Source organism: Orycteropus afer, unplaced genomic scaffold (genome assembly GCF_000298275.1).
Source record: "Orycteropus afer afer isolate SDZICR_OR568_19922 unplaced genomic scaffold, OryAfe1.0 scaffold00036, whole genome shotgun sequence".
Classification (NCBI taxonomy): Eukaryota; Metazoa; Chordata; class Mammalia; order Tubulidentata; family Orycteropodidae; genus Orycteropus; species Orycteropus afer.
In genome coordinates this window covers 12,663,913-12,686,221 of record NW_006921623.1, presented here as the reverse complement: position 1 = coordinate 12,686,221, position 22,309 = coordinate 12,663,913, and the positions used below count along the sequence as shown (strand labels likewise).

General features: G+C 39.6%; 1 protein-coding gene across 1 annotated transcript in view; it reads left to right on the top strand.

Annotated features, from left to right (window-relative positions):
* SIK2 (salt inducible kinase 2) overlaps positions 1 to 22,309 on the top strand; it is a 62,423-nt gene that overhangs the window by 20,781 nt on the left and 19,333 nt on the right. The window contains exons 3-7 of the mRNA XM_042780356.1: positions 3,668 to 3,792; positions 4,210 to 4,333; positions 5,713 to 5,933; positions 7,841 to 7,993; positions 17,677 to 17,838. Of these exons, the coding sequence (XP_042636290.1) occupies positions 3,668 to 3,792; positions 4,210 to 4,333; positions 5,713 to 5,933; positions 7,841 to 7,993; positions 17,677 to 17,838 (785 nt within the window). The remainder of the gene's footprint in view (positions 1 to 3,667; positions 3,793 to 4,209; positions 4,334 to 5,712; positions 5,934 to 7,840; positions 7,994 to 17,676; positions 17,839 to 22,309) is intronic.

Here is a 22,309-nt window from a genome sequence, read left to right as displayed (position 1 = left end):
TATCCCCTCATGTTTATAGATAAGGAAACTAAGGTTCAGAATAGTTAAATCGCTTGCCTAGGAGGCTTGAAGCTAAAAAGTGTCAAAACTGGAAATCATCTATGGTTCTTCCTAACTTCACAGGCTATATGTGGTGATGAGAGTTGTTAGTTATTACTGCTAATAGTTCTTGCCACCAGTTTTTATGTCAGCTGACTAATGGAATGCTTCACTTGAGGTGCAGGTGTATATATAGTCTCAGTGTATGAATAGTGTTCATAAGTTTTGTTAACCCATTGGATCCTAACAACAGCCTGCTGATTAGGTATATTTATTATTTCAGCTTTGCAGATGGGGGAACTCAGAGACTAATCCGAGGTTCACAGCCAGTCGGTCTGGCACTGGAGACTCGATCCAGTCCCCCTGAGGCATCACTTAAAGCTTACCATCCATGTGCCCGCTGAGGGTAGAGCCAGTTCCTGTCACTGAGGTAGTGCCCTTCCGTCAGGAGTATATACCAGCATAAAGAATTATGTTTCCCAGTGTTGTTATAACAAATACCACAAGTGGGTGGCTTTAAAGAATAGGAATTAATTTTCTCACAGTTCAGGAGTCTAGAAGTTTAAGTGCAGGGCACTGGCTATAGGGGAAAGCTCACTCTCTTGGCTCTGGGAGAAGATCCTTGTCTGTTTCAACTTCTGTAGCCCTGGCATTCCTTGGGGATCTTCACATGTATGGCTTCTGTCTTCCCCCCATTTTGTGCTCCTGGTCTCTGTGTCCGTGCTGCTCCTTGTAACTCAGAAGTGATCAGGCCCAGGATATATACCCTACTCTGATACGACCTCATTAATATAACAAAGAAAACACTATTATTAAACAGCATTACATCCATGGTTATAGGGATTAGGACTCCAGTGTGTATTTTAAAGGGACACAATTCAGTCCATAACAATGAGTATAACTTAGAAAGTATGTGATGTTTGTTTCTTCAGTTAAGAACATGATACTATGAGAAGACATAGCAGAGGGGTGAAAGCTTATATTTTATGCTGTAACTAACTGAATTTGTCTTCTGCCTGTAATTCCCATGCATATTAAAAGCATCTGAGTCAGTGTCTCCAGAGTGCATGCTCTGTGTAGCAAAGCTACAGATTCAGTATGATTGAGATTTGAAGGAAAGGCCATTAACTGTTCTGAACTATAATGCCACTGCATTACCTTAAGGAATAAATAAGTGAAACTGGTGGTGAAAGGTGGCCTGGGGCTGGGCATAGGCTGGCAGTCACATATTACTGAGCTCTTCACATGGGTATCTGCCCAATCAATTGTATGGACCAGCACCTACAGGGTCATGACTTAAAAAACACTGTATATAGTCATGTGCCACGTAACATACATTCAGGCAGTGTCCAACTATATATATATATGTCTGTGTTCCTGTAAGGTTATAATAGAGTTCAAAAATCTTGATCAGAGAATGGAACATAGCAAACATTACCAGATGTAGAGAACACAAAGCTTCCTGCACTTAACACGTGCATGTCAGGTTTCTTGTATGCAAAGCATTTGCACTACCAGGTATATATGGTACATGACATATATAACTTATAATACATGTATCTTGATAGTTATAATAAACACCTACATTACTGGCTTATGAATGTACTTTACTTTCTATCATTATTTTAATGTGAACTTTCTCTACTTAGATAAAAAGTTTACCATATAATAATGTATGTGCTTCTACTCATAGGCAGCAGCATGCAATCTTGTGCATCTCTTGAGTGTTGTAGCATTACTTCTGTGTTTAATTTTCTTTTGAAAATGTTACCATGAAATGCATCATGGTTCCCAAACACAGCAAAATCAGTGCTACTGATAGTAGCAGGAGGAGGAAGAGGAAATGTATCAATTTGGAAGTAAAATATGATTAAGCTGTACAATCAGTGAATACTATTGCTCCCAATTTAGCTGTGTTTTCACAGCATCCAAATCACAGAAATCTTGTTTTATACAATGTATCATGGATGTTAAGCAATACATGACTGTACTCAGTTGCTACAGAGTTATATATCTTGCTTCTTTGATGTAATAGCTGTGAGATCAGCCGTCACTGGGTTGTGTTTAAGTAAATATCTTTGAGTTTTACTCATTTGTTTTCTTTATTACAGACCATATAAGATAAAGAGTTATTGAGCAATTGTTGGGTAATTGAAATTCTAAGATTATTAAATTCAAATTGATTTTCCACACTAATAGATTTTCTTTCAACCTTAAAAATATATTATTTAAGGCCCCCCAATCTTTTTCTCATTTTCTTTGAGAAGAAAACTTGATTCACTTATGCATTCATGCAACAAGTATTTACTATTTGCTAGTCATTACGCTAAGTGCTAGGAAACATCACAAGATAGATGTCATGCCCAGCCTCCCAGAGCAGATAATAATGATATTGTTAATGTAGAATATTGTAACATCTATTACAGAGAAATTCAGTATAGTTTGAGAGAAGTCAGCTCTGACTCATAGTGACCCTGTGTACAACACAAAACTCTGCCTGGTCCTGTGCCATCCTCAGAATCCTTGCTATGCTTGAGCCCATCATTGCAGCCACTGTGTCAGTCCATCTTGTTGAGGTCTTCCCCTTCTTCCCTGACCCTCTACTTTACCAAGCATGATATCCTTCTCCAGGGAATGGCCCTTTCAGACAACATGACCAAAGTAGGTGAGATGAAATCTGGTCATTCTCCCTTGCAAGGAACATTCGGGCTGCACTTCTTCCAGGACAGATTTGTTCATTCTTCTGGCAGTCCATGGTATTTTCAGTATTCTTCACCAGCACCACAACTCAAAGGCATCAACTGTTCATCAGCCTTTTTTATTCATTATCCTGTTTTCACATGCATATGAAGTGATTGAAAATACCATGGCTTGGGTTAGATGCACTTTAGTTTTCAAAGTGACATCTTTGCTTCTTAGCGCTTTAAAGAAGTCTTTTGCAGCAGATTTTCCCAGTGCAATATGACATCTGATTTCCTGACTGCTGCTTCCATGGGTGTTGATTGTGGATCCAAATAAAATGTAATCCTTGACAGCTACAGTCTTTTTTCCATCTATCATGATGTTTGCTTATTGGTCCAGTTGTGACGATTTTCATTTTCTTTATGTTGAGGTGTAATCCATACTCAGACTGTAGTTTTTGATCTTAATCAGTAAGTCCTTCAAGTCATCTGCACTTTCAGCAAGCAAGATTGTGTTGCCTGCATATCACAGGTTGTTAACGGTTCTTCCTCCAATCCCGATGTTGTATTCTTCTTCATATAGTCCAGCTTCTCAGATTATTTACTCAGCATACAGATTGAATAAGTATGGTGAAAGGATACAGCCTGACGCATTCCCTTCCTGATTTTAAACCATGCAGTATCTCCTTGTTCTGTTTGAATGACAGCCCCTTGATCTGTGTACAGGTTCCTCATGAGAACAATTAAGTGTTCTGGAATTCCATTGTTCACAATGTTATGTTATAATTTGTTATGACCCACAAGTCAAATGCCTTTGCATAGTCAACAAAACACAGGTAGACATCTTTCTGTATGCTTTGCTTTCAGCTAAGATCCATCTGACATCAGCAATAATATACTTTGTTTGATAGCATAGATGAAAGTAACATTTCTTTCCATCCCAATAGATTTTGGTTTTGGAAATTTTTTTAAAAGTGGTGAACTGCTGGCAACATGGTGTGGCAGCCCCCCTTATGCAGCCCCAGAAGTCTTTGAAGGACAGCAGTATGAAGGACCACAGCTGGATATTTGGGTATTTCTTTGCTTTGCTGTGTTAAATGCATCTATAATAATAATACTCGGTAGGTGGGCCCAATTTAGAAGCTCTTAATACCTAACACTTGGGCAGTAGTTCATATTTTGCCCATCCATTGGGCTGTAATTACTTAAAGTACTTTGAATTGGATCTCTAGGAAAGGATTTCTAGGGACAAATGTTATCATCCTAATACGAGTAATAATTTAAAATTAAAAAGTAATAAAAATTATTAAATTGAGATCTTTTGTTATTTATTATAGAATAATATATTACAATGATCATGTTTCATATTTTTTCAAATTCTGAGAAATATTAAACTCACACAGGAATTCTTATTTTAAGAACGATGTTTAGGAAATCAGAGTGTCCAAAGTTCTTGATAGAAATATAGCTGCATTATTTTCTTTCCTAGAGCATGGGAGTAGTTCTCTACGTCCTTGTCTGTGGAGCTCTCCCTTTTGATGGACCGACTCTTCCAGTTTTGAGGCAGAGGGTTCTAGAAGGAAGATTCCGGATTCCATATTTCATGTCAGAAGGTAACAACCTGTTTATCTTGCTAATTGTTTTTCTTGCTTTACAGAATCTGAGCTCTGGATGAAATGCCTGGGCAAAAGCTTCCCTTTTTCTAAGAGTTTGATATCAAGTAAAATGTCTGAGTGACTTCAAAAGCCATAGAAATAAACAGCCCTGTCCATGTAGGTGAGACAAGTTCCAGCCTTTCTACTTAACAGAAAACAGAAACAGTTTCTCAGATTGAGGGCAGCAAGTCTTCTCATTCACACTGGGTCTATAAATGTCCCAGGTTTATTTTAGACTTGGAAAAGCATATCATAGATACAGATTCACAGCTATTTTACTGTAAGTTTGACATGTATTTTCCTCCTTCCTGTAGCAGAAAGCTGCAAACTTAAAACTTTTAAAAATTAAATTAAAAGCCAAGTGGCAATACTCTGTTGAATTAAGAGTATATGTTGAATACTATTATCCCTACCAGTCTTAAGAGGCAGTTTACTCCTTAGTTTGGTTTTTGGTTATCATCCCTAACTCTTGTTCCTAGAAACAGTAGAAATAATGCTCTTAATAGGTAAGAGTATGGACTCTGGAACCAGACTGCTTGTTTGAATCTTGAATCCACTACTTAAAGCTGCACAACCTTGCCAAGTTTTATCTCCTCTTTGTGCTTCAGTTTATTCATCTGTGAAAAAGAAATAACAATCATTCCTACCCTAGAGGTTTATGAGGATTAATTAAGTTAACCTCTATATGGCGTCATAGCACAGTGCCTGCCACATAGTGAGTTAGCTTAGTTAGGGATTTGCTTATATGGAGATGGTGACGAGCATGTTGGGAGCTCAGAAAATAAGCTAGTGCCCACAGTTGCAGCGGTGCAGTTCTCTGAGTATAATCAGAAGTAAACAACGTTTCATATACATTTTTCTCAGCTGTACTGATGTAGACAAAAGCAACAGTCCACTGGAGAGCTGTTTGCTTCTCTAACACAGCCTTAATATATAGGCCTTAGAAGTGGCTATGGATCAGTTTATCATTTGCTTGTTCTAGGAATGAGGCCTATTTTTTCTTTGGTAGAAATATAAGTCAGTATCTAGATACTAATTGAGTTAGTATTAATTAGTAATTCTACTAATTGAGTTGAGAAACTTAGTATAAAGACTTATTTAGCATGAATTGGATAGAGCCACACCCACCTATTTTCCTTAAGTATTCATTCCTCATGTGAACTTGGTAAATAGAAGCAGCCTTCATGTATTCACTTACTCATTTGAGCTCCTGCTCTGCAGTGAGCACTGTGGAGGGTACAAAGATTAAAGCCATTATACAGAGTCACATGAGTCAGGCAGATACACTGAAGTACAAGGTAATTTATGTGACTTTTGTAACATTCTGTCTTCTCCAGATTGTGAGCACCTCATCCGCAGGATGTTGGTCTTAGACCCATCCAAACGGTTAACCATAGCGCAAATCAAGGAGCATAAATGGATGCTGGTAGAAGTTCCGGTACAAAGACCTGTTCTCTATTCACAAGGGCAAGAAAATGAACCATCCATAGGGGAGTTTAATGAGCAGGTTCTGCGATTGATGCACAGCCTTGGAATAGATCAACAGAAAACCATTGAGGTAAAGTGATCAGAGATCATCTTAGAATCCCATTACACTTAGTAACTTGAAATTTCATGCTCACACCTATTAATCCTGGTCTTTCACCAGATCCATCCCAAGCATCTAGGTGTACTGTTCAGTTTGCCCTGGAGACTACATCAGACTGTGCCTTTATGCAGTATATAAATTTCTTTTCTCAGCCTCATCTGCCAAAATATTCAAGAGCAAGGGGTCATAGAGATTCAGAAAAAGCAAAGATATACAAATACATAACAAATACAAAGTAGAAATTGTCTTCCAAGATGATCCCTGAAGAATTTTATAAATATTAAGCTAGTTTATATGGACCATAAATGTACAGATAATAGAACCAGGCTGAAGGCTGAGCAGGAAACCAGGAGGCAGATAGGCATCAGGTTTAAAAAAGCCAGCGGAATTTAGATTGTGAAGTAGGGAAAATGAGAAGGGAAAAACAGGTGGATTCCTGATTTAGAAGTATTGAGGGTCATAGATCTGAGAAGGCCATGAACCTAGAAAATTTCACTAGGCTCTTGTGGTATTGTGCCTAAGGCATTTGACTGCTAACCAGAAGGTTAGTAGTTTGAACCCACCAGCCACTCTGTGGAAGGAAGACTGGGCGATCTACTTCCATAAAAGATTTATTGCCTCAGAAATCTAAAGAGGGTTGCTATGAGTCAGAATCAACTAGATGGCAGTGAGTTTGGTTTTAATAGCTAGCATATTCATTGTTGTTGTTGTTGTTGTGTGCCATCAAGTCAGACCCAACTCATACCAACCCCTCCTTGGGTTTCTGAGGCAGTATCACTGCAGAAGTAGATTGCCCAACTTTCCTTCCGAGAAGTGGCTGGTGGATTTGAACTGCCAGCCTTCTGGTTAGCAGTCAAGTGTCTTAGGCACTACGCTACCAGAGCTCCTCATAGGATATACATAGTTCTTAATACCCCCACAACAGTAAACAAACAGTGCTTCTAAGGAGGAAACATAACAAACAAGAATACAAAACGCACCTTTTGTTGCTGTGAAAAACAAGGCTCTAGAATGTGCTGCCTTTCCCTCTATTGTACTCATCAGTGAAACCAGTCTGGCTTTCCTGCTTTGCTCATTATGCACTCAGTTATGTCCATGAAATGAACCCAGAGTGGCAGATGTGAGTGCAGGTTCTCCTGGGCCCCTGGCTTTTGCTCAGAGTGTTCCATGTTTGCGGTACACCACACAGCACTCGTCAGACTGTCAGGTGGATTCATAAGGCAAAGGAGCTGTGTTTCTCTGTTTCATTAGTACCCTGAGAAAGCTGGCAGGCCAGAGAGATGAGAAATTTGGAAGTAACTTTATTTTCAAGGTTTCAGAGAGTGAGACTGCAAAAACAAGGGGAAAAAGGGACTTAAGAATGGAGACACAATGTCTCTCTCATTCTGAGATCCAGATGTCATTCTCCAGCCCAAAATAATCATCTGAAAGCTCCCTAAAGACTTTCAATCATTCATATCAGAGTTTTGAATGGTTTGGACTGGTGTTGAAGCTATGCAATTAGAGTGTATGACTCGGGTTGCTAATTGATCTTATACCATGGTTATAGCTATAAGGTGGGACCATATGACAACATTGGGGAATGTCTACATGAGACAATAATGGCATTTTCTCTGACTACCAAAAGATAAAATGGATCCCATTCATGTAAAAGGGCCAATCAAGTCATTGAAAGGTACTGCTTTTTATTTAATTAATATTAGAGACTTGACATTTTCTCTCTTCTATTCTAAATTCTGCAACAGCTTGCATTTCGAGCCATACTTTGCTTGTGACTTTAAGAACACATGATTTCCTCCCTCTTTTTTAGGAAGGAATGGATCACTGGATCAGTTGATTACTGTTCTCTGCCTTCAGCACTTGTTTTCTCCTTTCAGTCTTTGCAGAACAAGAGCTATAACCACTTTGCTGCCATTTATTACTTGTTGGTGGAGCGCCTGAAATCACATAGGAGCAGTTTTCCTTTGGATCAGAGACTTGATGCCCGCCAGCGTCGGCCTAGCACCATTGCTGAACAAACAGTTGCCAAGGTAACACCCATTAGTCAATAGTCTTATCTGTGCATGTATCTATTGACATGTTTGACACATTTTTCATCTTGTAGTACAGAGGGTTAGGATTTCATTCTGTACATTCTGTACTTCTCTGAAATTTGTTTTTCACTTGATTCTCTAATGTTTTTTGCACCTTTTTCTTAATTTTTTTTTCACAGTTACGGGGTTTATTAGGGAAGTAGCAGATCACATTTCAGAATCAAGAATTACTAAGGATATAGCTCTTTGGTCAGGACAGCTTCTCAGCTGCAGGTATGCAGGCAGACCTGTCCCTGTCCCTTGGCCTCTTGGCCTGGCCTCTGTCCTGCTCAGGCAAGTGTTAAAAAGCTCTTTAACTCTGCCAATAAGTGCCTGGAGGTGTACCTACTTCATCAGTAAACCTCAGCCCAAAGGTGCTCAGGCTTCTCACTCCATGGACCAGAAAGCCCACTGCACCATTTCCTGCCAGACTCTTGGTTCTGCTGCTGCTGGTTCTCTGCCACATTTGCTGCTGCTTGCCACCATTTATGGCCATTTTGTGCGGTCTCCAGTGTTATAGCTCTCTGTGTACTGGATCTAGGAGGCTCTCAGCACAGGAACCTTAGGTCCAAAGGGCACACTCCACTCCTATCTCTTCTTAGTGATAGTGAGATCCCTCTGCATGTTCCTATTTTTAAGGATTAACTTTATTTAAAGCATTAATTTTCTTTAAGAGATTTTTTACCATTCACTTAAGTAAAGAATTAATGTAACTAACCAACACATGTGTTCTAATTTTTTTTTTTTTTTTTAATTTAACAAATATTTGTTACAGATTTGCTGTGTACAGGCTCTGTTACTAGGCACTATAGAGAAAGCTTCTGTTACTAAAGGATAAAAAAAACCCATAAAACCAAACCAAAATCAAGTCAATTCTGACTCATAGAATTGAAAAGCCCCTTTAGGACAGAGTAGAACTGCCCCATAGGGTTCCCAAGGCTGTAAATCTTTATGGAAGCAGACTGCCTTGTCTTTCTTCCACAGAGAAGCTTATGGGTTCAAACCACTGACCTTCTGGTTAGCAGCTGAATGCATTAACCACTGTGCCCCCAGAGCTCCATATTACTAGAGGACAGGATGTATAAAGAAGGTGCTCTTGTGGCACAGTGCCTAAGGCATTTGACTGCTAACCAGAAAGTTGGCAGTTCAAACCCATCAGCCACTCTGCAGAAGGAAAATGGGGCAATCTACTTACATAAAGATTTACCATCTCAGAAACCCAGTGGGGGTTGCTGAGTCAGAATCGACTTGATGGCAGTCGGTTTGGTTTTTTTGTTTGAGAATGTGTAAAATGCAGTCACTGCCCTCAGAGACATTACAGGATAGCAAGAAGATAAGGCAAGATCAAAATAAACATGCATCATTATAGAGAAAGATAAGTGTTATAGAAGAACTAAGAACAAGGGAAAGAGAGATGCATCTGAATGGGAAAGGATCATGGGAGAGATGGCTTTTAAGACAGATCTTCGCAGATGGTTAGGAATTTCTTAGGAAGAAGCAATAGTTGAAGCATTATAGGTAGGCATAGGACGTGGCATAAGCAAAAATACTCAACTGGGCAAGTGTAGGATTTGTTCAAATAAATCCATTTGAATTGAAGTATGAGAAAGTAAAAATACTGAAGGTGGTAAGTTGAAGCCATTTTGTAGAGGGCTTTGAATACCTAAGTAAAGAGTTTACTTACATTTTCAGGCAGTAGTGGGGACCTACTGAAGGTTGTTAAGCTGAAAAGTGATGAAACTATATCCATGCTTTAAGTTAAATCAATCTGGCAGTTTGGGAAGGATGGATTGAATTTGGAAGGAAGGGAATTTGGAGAGAGCAGTTAAGAGATTATATGATGGCTTAGATAAGAATTATGCAGAACGAAGACAGGGCAATCTACTTTAGTAAAGATTTACCGCCTCAGAAACCCAGTGGGGGTCACTATATGAGTCGGAATCAACTCAGTAGCAGTGGGTTTGGATTTTTTTTGTTGTTGTTGTTGTTATTAGATAAGAAATACTGAAAGTATAAACTAATGTGGAGGTGGTGGAAGTAGAAAGACAGGGACAGAGGTGAGGACCAAAGGTAGACTATGAATGTAGCTGTTGTTTGGAGAGGCAGCTCAGCATGGTGGTTAAAAGCCAGGACTCAAGAAAAGCCTAAGTTTGCCATTTACTTCTTGCTGTGTGGCCTTAAAAAAAAGATACTTAAAGTTACACCTCAGATTCCCAACTTACAAAATGAAGATAATAATAGAGTGTTAAGGGAGTGCTGGTTGTATAGTGGTTAAGGCATTTGTCTGCTAACCAGAAGGTCAGCAGTTCAAACCCACCAACCACTCCATGGAAGAGAGATTGGGCAGTCTGCTTCTGTAAAGATTTACAGCCTTGGAAACCCAGTGGGTTCACTGTGAGTAGGAACTGAATCGATGGCAGTGAGTTTGGTTTTTGGATGGGATTAACTTAATTAGTATCTGTGAAGCATTTAGAATAGAGCCTGGCACATAGTAAGTGCTGTATAAGTTTTTGTTACATATATAAGTATTAGGGAGGAAGGGACAACCACGAGTTAGAGAGGACTCTAGTCTGGAGCCTTGGGCTGAGAATAGTGAAGGCAGTAGTTGACTCAGCTGATCAGGAGGAAGTGGATCTGGATCCCAGGAGAGAGGCAGGGACTAAAGACGTTTGAGGGCTCATCTATATAGAAATTGAGAGGATGAGTGGTATGTATTAGGATTTCCACCATGAGAGAAAGATGAGGCAGTCTACTTCCATAAACATTTACAGCCTTAGAAACCCCATGAGGCAGTTCCTGTTCTGTCTTATAGAGTCGCTATGATTAGGAATTGACTCAATGGTAGTGGGTTTGATATTTTTTCATGTAAGTTTGTTCACTGTGGAAGTAAGAACAGAAGAGTTTTGACTTTATATATTTTGTTACATATACTTTTGAATATAAAATAATGTGAGAGTTGATACTAATGCATCAATACAATTTCATATATTAGAGGATCACCGAGCACTTGGGAACCTTAAAAGTTGACTGATGTTGCTTTCAAGACATAGAGAGGGGATCAGGTGGAAATTCTCTGGTTGGGATGAGATGAAATGTGATTGTACCCTTACCCTCTTGAAAATACAGACAAAAGGGTGTGGTTGATGTTATTTGCCATAAAGTCGGACCCGACTCAGCGACCTCTCCTTGGATTTCCGAGGTGGTATTGCTACGGAAGTAGATTGCCCAATCTTCCTTCCAAGGAGTGGCTGGTGGGTTTGAACTGCTAGCCTTCTGGTTAGCAGCCAAGTGCCTTAGGCACTATGCTACCAGAGTAGGAAGCAGGAACCCCCAATGCTGCAGCAGACTTTGCTCCCAACTCCCTTTATGCTTCTCACATATTACACAGGTGAAGGAATGGTAAGAGTTTAGTTAAAGTGATTGTTCCTGCACCTGCATATGTTATTGTAAATGATAGCCTTTCATACCTAAACTTGAAGCAAATTCCCTGGGATATGTCAGATTATATTTTCTTTTGCCCTAGGGTTCAGATGTGTAACATGACTTTTTATGTTTGAGAATTTTCTTTAATTACCAAACACTCCATGAGTTCTTTTCACTGTATGCATTGATTCACGTTGTCATAGAAACTTACTGTAATTAAAAATGTGTCCTAATTCAAGTAGAAGTTATCATTGTTCATTCATAAGCTTGTCTTGAGCACCTTCTAGATGCTAAGCAATAGCCACTGGGGACAAATAAAATACTCCCTTCCTTCAGAAATCTTGCATTCTAATTTTTAGTGTTGAACTTGTTTGAAAAAATAGATTTGTTTTTATGGATATAAATGTGCTTAAAGCTTTAATAAAGGCTTTTCACTTTAATTCCTTGACATTCTGACTTTTTCTTAAGAAGTAGTAAATCACTCTTTAACTAATATAAACCAGAAAACCAAACTCACTGCCATCAAGTTGATTCCAACTCATAGCAACCCTCTTTGGGTTTCCAAGGCAGTAAATCTTAACGAAAGTAGATTGCCCAGTCTTCCTTCCACAGAGTGGCTGGTGGGTTTGAACGGCCAACCTTCTGGTTAGCAGTCAAATCCCTTAGGCACTACGCCACTAAGAAATTGGAGAATCAACAGGAGCCTGTGCAGAGATCATGTGAGCTTTGGAATGATGCAGACTTTGGGTTCCACAGAGCTGAATAACTTAGGGCAAGTAAGCTTCTCTGAGCCCCAGTGTCCTTAAATATGAAACAGAAATAGCATCACCTACTTCATAAGATTGCTCCAAAGATAGTTAACCTATACCAGCAGTTCAGTTCAACAAACAGCACTTATTTTATGCCAGGCACAGTCCCAAGTGCCCATTATTATTATTTAGAAAAAGTGAGATCCCCATCTTAGATAGATTTGGAACACTTATTTGCTGTATAATATGTAGGAAATGTTGCATCTAATTTACTTAAGATAACTATTTAGAAAAAAATATATCTATGTCATGGCTTAGATTCTTATGAATTCTAACAACTAGTTTTTAAGTCCTTCTGCTCCAAGTTTCCTTCAACAGTAAGCAGACGAGAATTGAACACTTATCCCAATTTTCCTTTAATCACTAATTTAGAGGTTGCCCTCTGAAGCTATAGGAAAAAGCAAATTCCTGTAGGAGCAAAAAAGCTTGTCACATAGGAGAGAACTTTTTTTTTTTTTTTTCTTTTCATTGATTCTGGAAGTGACAGAAGAGATTTAAGACAAAACATATAATCTAAAACATTACCACATAGAGTCTGGTGGAACCCCTAAGACTATGGCTCTGGGTTACCCTTCGACCCTGGAATTACACTCACTCCCATGGATTGGCTCTCAGCCCAACAGCAGAAAGACCTACATGCAGAACACCTACCCCAGGGTGGTGTACCCACCTACTCTAGGGAGATACACCCCTTAGAGCAATCAGCCATGGGGCACCAGAGGGGCAGCATTTACACAGAGGGAAAGCTGGACAGATAGAAGTGCATAGTTAAGAAGGGAACAGAGAGGGATTAGTCACAGGGAAATGAGGGGAGGAGAGTTTGTTATGGTCAGGGATGGTAATCAGGGCGTGAAATCAAATGTACATGAACTGTTGAATGTAAAACAATTTTGTTCTGTAAATTTGCACCCTAAGCACAGTAAAATAAAAATAAAAATAAAAAAGTTATCACAGTTGTTTATTACCGCTCTTACAAAAGCTGGTAGCACATGAAGAAATTGTTGAATTGATGAATGTTCTGCTGTGTATATTCTAAACAGCAACAACAAAAAATAAAATACAAAAAATTCTTCTGTAGATACATAAAGTAAAAATTAAGGAAACCAATGAGAAAATTAATAATCCTAAGTGAGGCAAGTTAAATGGTAAGAAAACGAGTGACTAAATGTGAATAATTAACTTATTTTCTTGATATAGTTAAAGATTTAAAGATTAGCATCAATTAAAAAAAAAATCCCAAACCCATAATTTACATAAATTCTTCTACCAAAGAAAAGTAAGGTATTGTGGAACTGTGTGACCCAATAGGTATTAGACCATCTCATTGGGACTCAGTTTCTTATACTGTAAAATGAAGAATGGACTAGATGACTGTGTCTGCCGTTTTTTAGTTCAACTACAATCCTGACTATCATTACCAAAAAGACCCTTTCCAAGTATGAGAAGGGGAAACAAATGATCATCAGTTCTAGCAAAGAAAACTGACTGGTAAAGCTTCCCCACTCCTATACCATTGGCAAAATCTTCGTGTACCTCAAAGATACATAGGTGTCAGTTTGAAGACTACTGTTCCAGATAATGTAATAAAATAGGAAAATTAAGAGGTTATATTGATAGATGGACTATTTGTAGATATGACTGTATAGTTAGAAAATTGGGAGCTCTGGTGGTGTAGTGCCTAAGGCATTTTTGACTGCTAATGAGAAGCCTGGTGGTTCAAACCCACCAGCCACTCCTCGGAAGGAAGATTGGGCAATCTGCTGCCTGGAAAACCCAAGGAGGGGTCACTACGAGTTGAATCGACTCAACAGCAGTGAGTTTGGTTTTTGTGTTGTTAGAAAATCTAAGATGCTCGACTAAAGAGTTTTAGAATTGATGCAACAAACTAAAATGGTTAGATATAAATAAGGGTACACAAATTTAGTAGCTTTCCTTTATGGGAATAATGATGAGTTAGAAATATAACTATAAATGTATGTGTGTGTGTGTGTGTAGTTGTTAGGTGCCATCAAGTCAGCCCCAACTCATGACAGCCTTGTGTATAACAGAACAAATACTGCTGCCTGGTCCTGTACCATCCTAACAAGTGTTGCTATTTTTGAAGCTATTGTTGCCACCACAGTGTCAGTCTATGTATATATGTGTACATTAAATATATTGATCAGAAACATAACTATTAAATGAGAAGTATAAAACTATAATAAAGAATATAAAGATTAACTCAATAAGTAGAGAGTTCTTCCTGAGAAGGGAGAGAATGTTATGAAATATATAACTTCTGTGATGGAAACTGTTTTGCTGCACTTCTAATAAAAATCCATTTGATATAAAAGAGAGAAAGAGAAGCTGCTTCCTTGGGCTATTAATTTACCATCTATTTATTATGACAACATGTTCTCTGGTTAGTTCTGTGTGCTGAGCGTGCCATTTGTGTATTTATACCCTACTTTGGGAATATGAGGCAATCTACTTCCATAAAGATTTACAGCCTTGGAAACTCCATGGGGGTCACTATGAGTTGTAATCAACTTGATGGCAGAGGGTTTCATTTCCTTGTTCCAAAAAGACTTTAGTGCATACTATTACTTTGTTAATACTGCTCCTAAAAAACAGATTCCTAAAACCTACCCTATGAAATGACTCTCATAATAAAATTTATTCTTCTATCCTTACCACATTCATAGTAAATTGTGTAGTCCAGGCTGGAGGTGAAAGTTGTCAAAGAAAAAGGTGCTTCACTTGCTCTGCACAGCACAATCCGCCGTTCAGCAGACAGGGACTGAGCAGGAACAGCACATCAGTTATGTTGAAATCATATTCCCAGTACAGTATCTTCAGGTAATGCTTTCCCCTAGGAATCAACTGCTTTTATGTAAAAGGAGCAGTCCAATAAAGTTAAAAACCCAAACCAAACACACTGCCATTGAGTCGATTCTGACTCATAGCGACCTCCATTGGGTTTCCAAGGCAGTAAATCTTTACAGAAGTAGATTGCCCCATCTTCCTTCCATGGAGCAGCTGCCAACCTTCTTGTTAGCAGTTTGAACTGCCAACCTTCTTGTTAGCAGTCAAATGTGTTAGGCACTGTGCCACCAGAGCTCCTTCTAATAAAGTTAGGAGAACAGAAAGCAAACTTAAGTTTTACCCTTTGATTGAAAAGCTGATGATGGGGACATAAAGGACATACATCAAATGTACTTTTTTAGGAAGGTAACACATTGTCTTGTGATTAACTCAGAAACCAGACTCACTACTGTCGAGTCAATGCTGACTCATAGTGACCCCCATTGGGTTTCCAAGGCTGTCAATCTTTACAGAAACAGACTGCCTCCTCTTTCTTATGAGGAGCAGCTGGTAGGTCTGTACCACCAACCTTATGATTAGCAGCCAAATGCCTTAACCACTACACCACCAGAGCTCCTTTACCTTGTGACAGTGGTGAAAACATTAATTCAAATGACTGATGCTTGAAAGAGAGGGGGAAAAAAGTTGTTTAGCCTCAAAAGTGGCCCAGGATATAAGCTTGAGGAATGATGATATTAAAAAAGTTACTTCTTTATCATACTCAGAATAGTATGCTGTATTTTCTTTCTGTTTTACCATGGACATAATAGTAAGATTTTTCTATCGATATTTTAATCTTCTATCTCATACAGTAGATCTAATGATGTCAACATTGAAATATACCAGATATAAAGACACTTCTTCTAACACATCACCCCATCCTTGAGAAACATCAACCTGAAATTTTTACTGAGAGCTATTAGATAGTAGTCAGAATCAACTTACAGCAATACTATAGGAAAGAGTAGAACTGCCCCCATAGAGTTTCCAAGGCTTTATGGAAGCAGACTGCCTCATCTTTCTCCTGTGGAGCAACTAGTTAGCAGCTGTGTGTTTTAACCCTTGTGCCACCAAGGCTCCTGAGATTGTTGTTGTTGTTGTTATGTGCCCTTAAGTCGGACCCGACCCATAGCGACCCCTCCTTGGGTTTCCAAGGCAGTATCACTACGGAAGTAGATTGCCCCATCTTCCTTCCAAGGAGTGGCTGGTGGGTTTGAACTGCCAGCCTTCTGGTTAGCAGTCAAGTGCCTGAGACTAAGACTATACATTTATTTCGTAGTATGATTTCTATATTAAATTCTTCTGATCATTTTAAGACTTTAGAAACAAGGGGAAAAGAGGAATTACATTTACTGAGTTAGAACTTTATATATTACTTTTTACTATCCTAACCTCACTGTGAAGTAGATATTATGCCCTTTTTTAAAAACAGATAAAATAAGATTCAGAGAGAGTTAAGTATCCTGATTAAGATCATACTAGTAATTGGTGCAGTCCTCATTGTGGGAGAGAGGAAGCTAGACTCTCACACCATTTTGTTCTTTTTATTTATTTGAATTTAAAACTCACCATCCTGTATGCCCTGATGTGACAATCTCAGGAAAAATACAGGCCGTTCCTCTGCCGTTCAGAGACCAGTATGATGATTCTTCCTCAGATGTTCTACAGCGTCTGTTATGTTCAAAACACATCTAATAAATTATTTTGCTGGTTTTGAAGGGGTGGGGAACAAAGGCTCTTATCAACAGTTTTATCTTTAAAATCAATCCTTCCAGTTGTCCTAAGAGACTCTTTTTTTTTTTTTTTTTTTAATAATTTTTAAAAGAAGAGTTTGTAATGCTTGGTTACTTAGAATACCTAAAAAGGAAGCATGAAGGGTGGACTTAACAAAACCTTCAGGAGCTTTCTGCAGTAGGTTGCATTCAGGAACACACTTACTCAGCCACTGGGCCCACCAACTGTGTTCAGGCTAAGCATCTGCAGTCATCTTCAGGAACTGTGCTTCTCTTTTGTTCCTCTTCACATCCACCCCTGTTTTTGTGTCATGCCCAAATGAGGCCAGGAGACATACCATCTCAACCCTCAAAAAAAAAAAAAAACAGATAATGTAGTACTTATTTCAGTGTGTCTTGTAGTTAATTGTGTGTGTTCCTGCCTCTGAGTTCAGTTTTGAGCTCCTAGAGTCAGGGACTTTTCATCTTTATATCTTTCTAGGGTAATGTATTTAAGGAAGTAGACAATATATGTTTCATGAGTTTAAAAAAAAAGAGCATTCTTAGATTCCTTACAGAGACCAGTCTTGTCATCTGTGTGAAAGTTACATACCTCCTCATGGAACAGGAATGAAATTTTGAACAACCTATTTCAGAATGCTTGATCTGTGATACTGCTTCAAACCAATACCTGCACCAACTTTTCTGGATGATCCAAACTTTTTTTGGAATTTCCAGCAGATAACTCTTTATCATTTAGTTGTGCCAGAAAGATTTATGTTATTCTAAGGACTGTGTTTGTTCTAAGGACGCTGTGTTTAATGTTCCTAAACTGTTCTTATCTTATTTACAGGCACAAACTGTGGGACTCCCAGTGACCATGCATCCACCGAACATGAGGCTGATGCGCTCTACTCTTCCACAGGCATCCAATTTGGAGGCCTTTTCATTCCCAGCGTCTGGTTGTCAGGCAGAAGCAGCCTTTATGGAAGAAGAGTGTGTTGATACTCCAAAGGTATGGATATGTTTGAGAGTTTCAGAGCTCGTAGCTTGGATGGAGGTTTAAATTTGGTCCACAAGTGCTGAACTTTGTCATTTCCTCAGGTCATTCAGGAGTGTTGTGTGGGGAAGACCCTGAGAATAGTGTCCAGGACTGAGCCTCCACTCTTGGCATATCTCGTCATTACGACTGTTACATACCTTGTCAGACATCATAATTACTTTTCCAAAGCCATGTTAATTCACCTTTCTTAGCCATTCCTTCTCTTTTTAAGTTTCTGGATTTCCTCACAAGTTTGTTTTGTTTTGCTTTTAAACAGATTGTAATTCAGAAAACAAACAAACAATAACTTATTGTGCTGGGTCGAGCTCTACCTCTTTTCTGCTGAGTGTGTTACAGCTACAAAATGGCAGGCCACCTTTTTTGTCCGTGATTAAATGAGAGACATTTACCCTCCCTAGTATACTGGGGAAAGTTGGCTTTTAAGATATGGGAGATGACAGCCTCACTTATCCAATGGATATTTATGTAACTTCTGTGTGTTTTACTTACCATAAGGTGATGTACAGAGGATCATAGTAACATCAGAGAGAACAGAGGTTATGGAATGTGTTTAAAGTAGACTGCCCTTTTCTAGCTGTGTGAACTTGGACAAAGTGACTAACCAGTTTGAACCCCGGCTCAAATGAGAATAATACCAACTTTATGAAACTTGTGAGAATTAGTTTAGATAATGTATATGAGGTTCTGGGCAGATTATAGATACTGAATAAATAAGAGTTTTTTTTCTTTTTAGCCTCTCTATTCGACCAACTTGATGGCAGTAGAGATAATAAAAAGTGGAGTCAGACATGAATTCTGCCTCAAAGTTTGTAGACTAGCAGAAGAGACATACACATAACTAAAGACCATGTGCCACCACCCACTGCCGTTGAGCTGATTCTGACTCAGCGATCCCCATTGGGTTTCTGAGGTGGTAAATCTTTACAGGAGTAGATTGCCCAGTCTTGCTTCCACAGGTATATTGATAAAAGATGAAATATGATTGGTCCATTAGAAAACATAAAGTACTGTGAGACTGGAGGAGGTAGGAGGAAGTTTCTTTTAGCACACTTGATCAGGGAAGTCTTTGGTGGAACTGTCAGAGCTGAAACTTGAGAAATAAGTAGAAACAGGATGGGTGGAAATTAAGGTGTGATATCCTCAGTGGAAGGAAAAGCCTGAGTAAAAGCATTAGGAAGACTGAGGTCCCTCTAAGGAATAGCAGTAGTCCAGTTTGTGTGAGGAACAGTGTACATGAATAGGAATTGTATGAAATTGAATAGATTGTTTGGCTTTGAAAGGCAAGCCAAGGAATTTAGACATTTTGTCTGGGCAGGTGTGGTCACTGTGTAGTTGCATTTCTGCATTATGAAGAGTTTATTCAAATGGACTTCCCCAAAGTAGTAGGGAAATGGAATACTTTATTGCAAGAAAGCACTATACTCGGATTCAAAATGGAGTCTCGCCAGTGAGCACTGTGTTTTTTCCCTCTGGCATCTAAGAACTTTAAGAACTAGGTACAAGAGTTTGAATTGAGATTCTTGGCTCTCTGAACAACTCACTGATCCAGATTGCATCAAACACAGAAGAGCAAAATTGGAGGAAAGGCACAGGGAGATTTTTTAGTAAAGAGCTACTGCCAGAAGACGAACGGGCACCTGAGAGAGACCATTGGAAACCTTTCTTGGGCAGTTACTGTCTGCTGGGCGGCAGCCTGAGATCCCCAAGCCAAGAATGAGATCAATTATAGCAGCTTACCAGCGACCAATACAGTATTCCAGTGGGCAGTGGCAAAGACCTGTCTCCAATGGCTGATTTTGTCAGTAATTTGGGAGGTGAGGGTGCAGCGGGACACGGACACCATTGCTGATACACAGGTAGAGATCTCACTTGTGCACCAGAAAGGCTAACTCCCTCCCCTCCCAGAGATTACAGAGCAGGTTTGGGTCAGACTGGGAGACACCATGCTTTTCTTTGCCACAGTTATCGGGACCGCAGGTCACTGGTAGGTACTCCCCTGAATCGACCACAGCTAAAATTGTGCGCATCTTTGGTGCCACAGGTGGGCAGTATTGCAGACAAACTCCAGAGCCAGCCATTGCCGGTCAGGCAGGATTGCATTACCACCGCGGGCAGACGGGGCACGGAGAGCAGAAAAACCGCAGCTGAGTGCGCTCACTCGAATTTTACCATGGAGCTGTGCTTTGGTGCTGTGGGGCCGCGGAGGCGGGGGCTTTGAGTGTGCATGAAATTGGCAGAAATTGGTGTCCCTCTAATAATATGAATCTTTCCTGAGATTGAGCCACAGTCTTCCAAATAAATACGTCATAAGTTAGAGCCTGCTCAGGTACTCCCCCAAGTCCAACACACCTGAAATTGCACGCATCTTTGACACTGCAGGTGGGCGGTATCACAGACGAACTCCAGAGCTGACCATTGCTGGTCAGGTAGGATTGTGTTACCACCGTGGGCAGACGGGGCACAGAGAGCAGAAAAACTGCACCCGAGCATGTTCACTCAAATTTTGCCCTGGAGCCATGCTTTGGCGCTGTGGGGCCATGGAGGCGGGGGCTTTGAGTGTGCATGAAATTGGCAGAAATTTGTGACCCTCTAACAATACAAATCTTTCCTGAGATTGAGCTGCGGTCTTGCAAATAAATACATCATAAGTTAGAGCCTGCTTAGGTACTCCCCCGAGTCCAACACACCTGAAATTGCACTCATCTTTGGCGCTGCAGGTGGGCGGTATCACAGACAAACTCCAGAGCTGGCCATTGGCGGTCTGGCTGGATTGAGTCAGCACCGCAGGCAGAAGGGGCACAGAGAAAAAAGAAACTGCAGCTGAACCCGGTCCCCGAATTTTGCCTTGAAGCCACGCTTTGGTACTGTGGGGCCGTGGAGGCGGGACCTTTGAGTGTGCCTGAAATTAGCGGAAATTTGTGACCCTCTAAGAAGAGGAATTTTTTCCTGAGGTCGAGCTGTGGTCTTGCAAATCAATACATCATCAATAATACCCAGCACAAAGCCCTAGAAACCGACCCTAGCAACGCTAAGCTTTCCTTCTGCTCCCACCTTCTCCGCCAACAACTTCACTCATTCAATAGAAGAAACCATATTCAGCCAATTACCATAAAACCTCATGGTTCGAACTCTAAACCCTCTGTACGAAAAACAGAAACACATATCCACGCTACACACAGTGATTCCACCATCACAAAGAAAACAGCAGAGCGACCCAACACACCTGAATCAATATTAAGATAAAACACACCAGCTTCAGCTTTTCAAAATATTAAACAGTAAAACCAAGACAAAACAAATCAACACGTAACCAGCACCTAGAGACAACCTAAAGAGACAATGCTCTAACAGATTCCAAGGGCTTAAGAAGAGGTTCTGCTTTCCAGTAACCCCAAGAACTCTCCGAACTGGCACTACACAACTGAAAAGGTCTTAGTTTACACCTTCTTTTTTTCTTCTTCTTCTTCTTTTCTTCTCTAGTGATTAACCTCATTACTTGTTGGGTTTATTGGTTTTGTTTTGTTTTTCCTTTTTTTTTTCTCTCTTTTCTGTTTACTATTTGTTTTCTTTCTTCATTATTCTCCTTCTCTACCTTTTTTCTTTTAGTGACCTATCCCAAGATATTGCATATTTACCTGTATTCTTTTCTTCACTTTTTCTTTTTTGGGGGGTTACTGTTCCTGTGTGATATCAGGGTGTGTTTTTTGTCCACGTGCTTTTAGTTTTTTTGATGGTTATTCAATTGTAATTTTTGCCTAACTGAATGGGAGACAACAGTCCATATAAGATACAAGTAACCCACACCTCCTGCACCTTCACTTACTGAGCAAGAGCCAGCACCTCCTTCTCCACCAGCAGGCCAACAAAAAAAAAAAACACCAAGAAGAGCCTGCATCACCCTTGGCTGCTCTTCACAAACAGTTAACAGAGATCTTAATACAATACCATGATGCCTGATGCCTCAGAGACAACAGACCATCACAGTCCACACAATGAAGCAAGATAAACGGGTAGAAATACGAGAACAGGTTACAAACCCAGAACACATCCCTGAGATAGAAGCAGCATTAGAGCTCTTTGATAAGCAATTCAAAAGAATTATATTTAGGTATCTTCAAAGGATTGAGAGACAGACCAAAGAAAACACAGGAAAAACCTTAGAAGAATTTTGAAAGAAAATACAGGAACAAAATGACAAAATAAATGAAAACTTGGAAATGATTCTAAATCTGCAGGTAGAAATCCAGAAGATTAATAATAAATTGTTAGAAATAGATAACACATTGGAAGGGTAAAGGGTTAGAATTGATGCAATGGAAGATAGAATTAATGAGATTGAAGACAAATACCTGAATACTTCTTTGGAAAGGGATCAGTCAGAAAAAAAAAAAATCAAAACAAAATGAAGAAAGCCTAAGGTTCA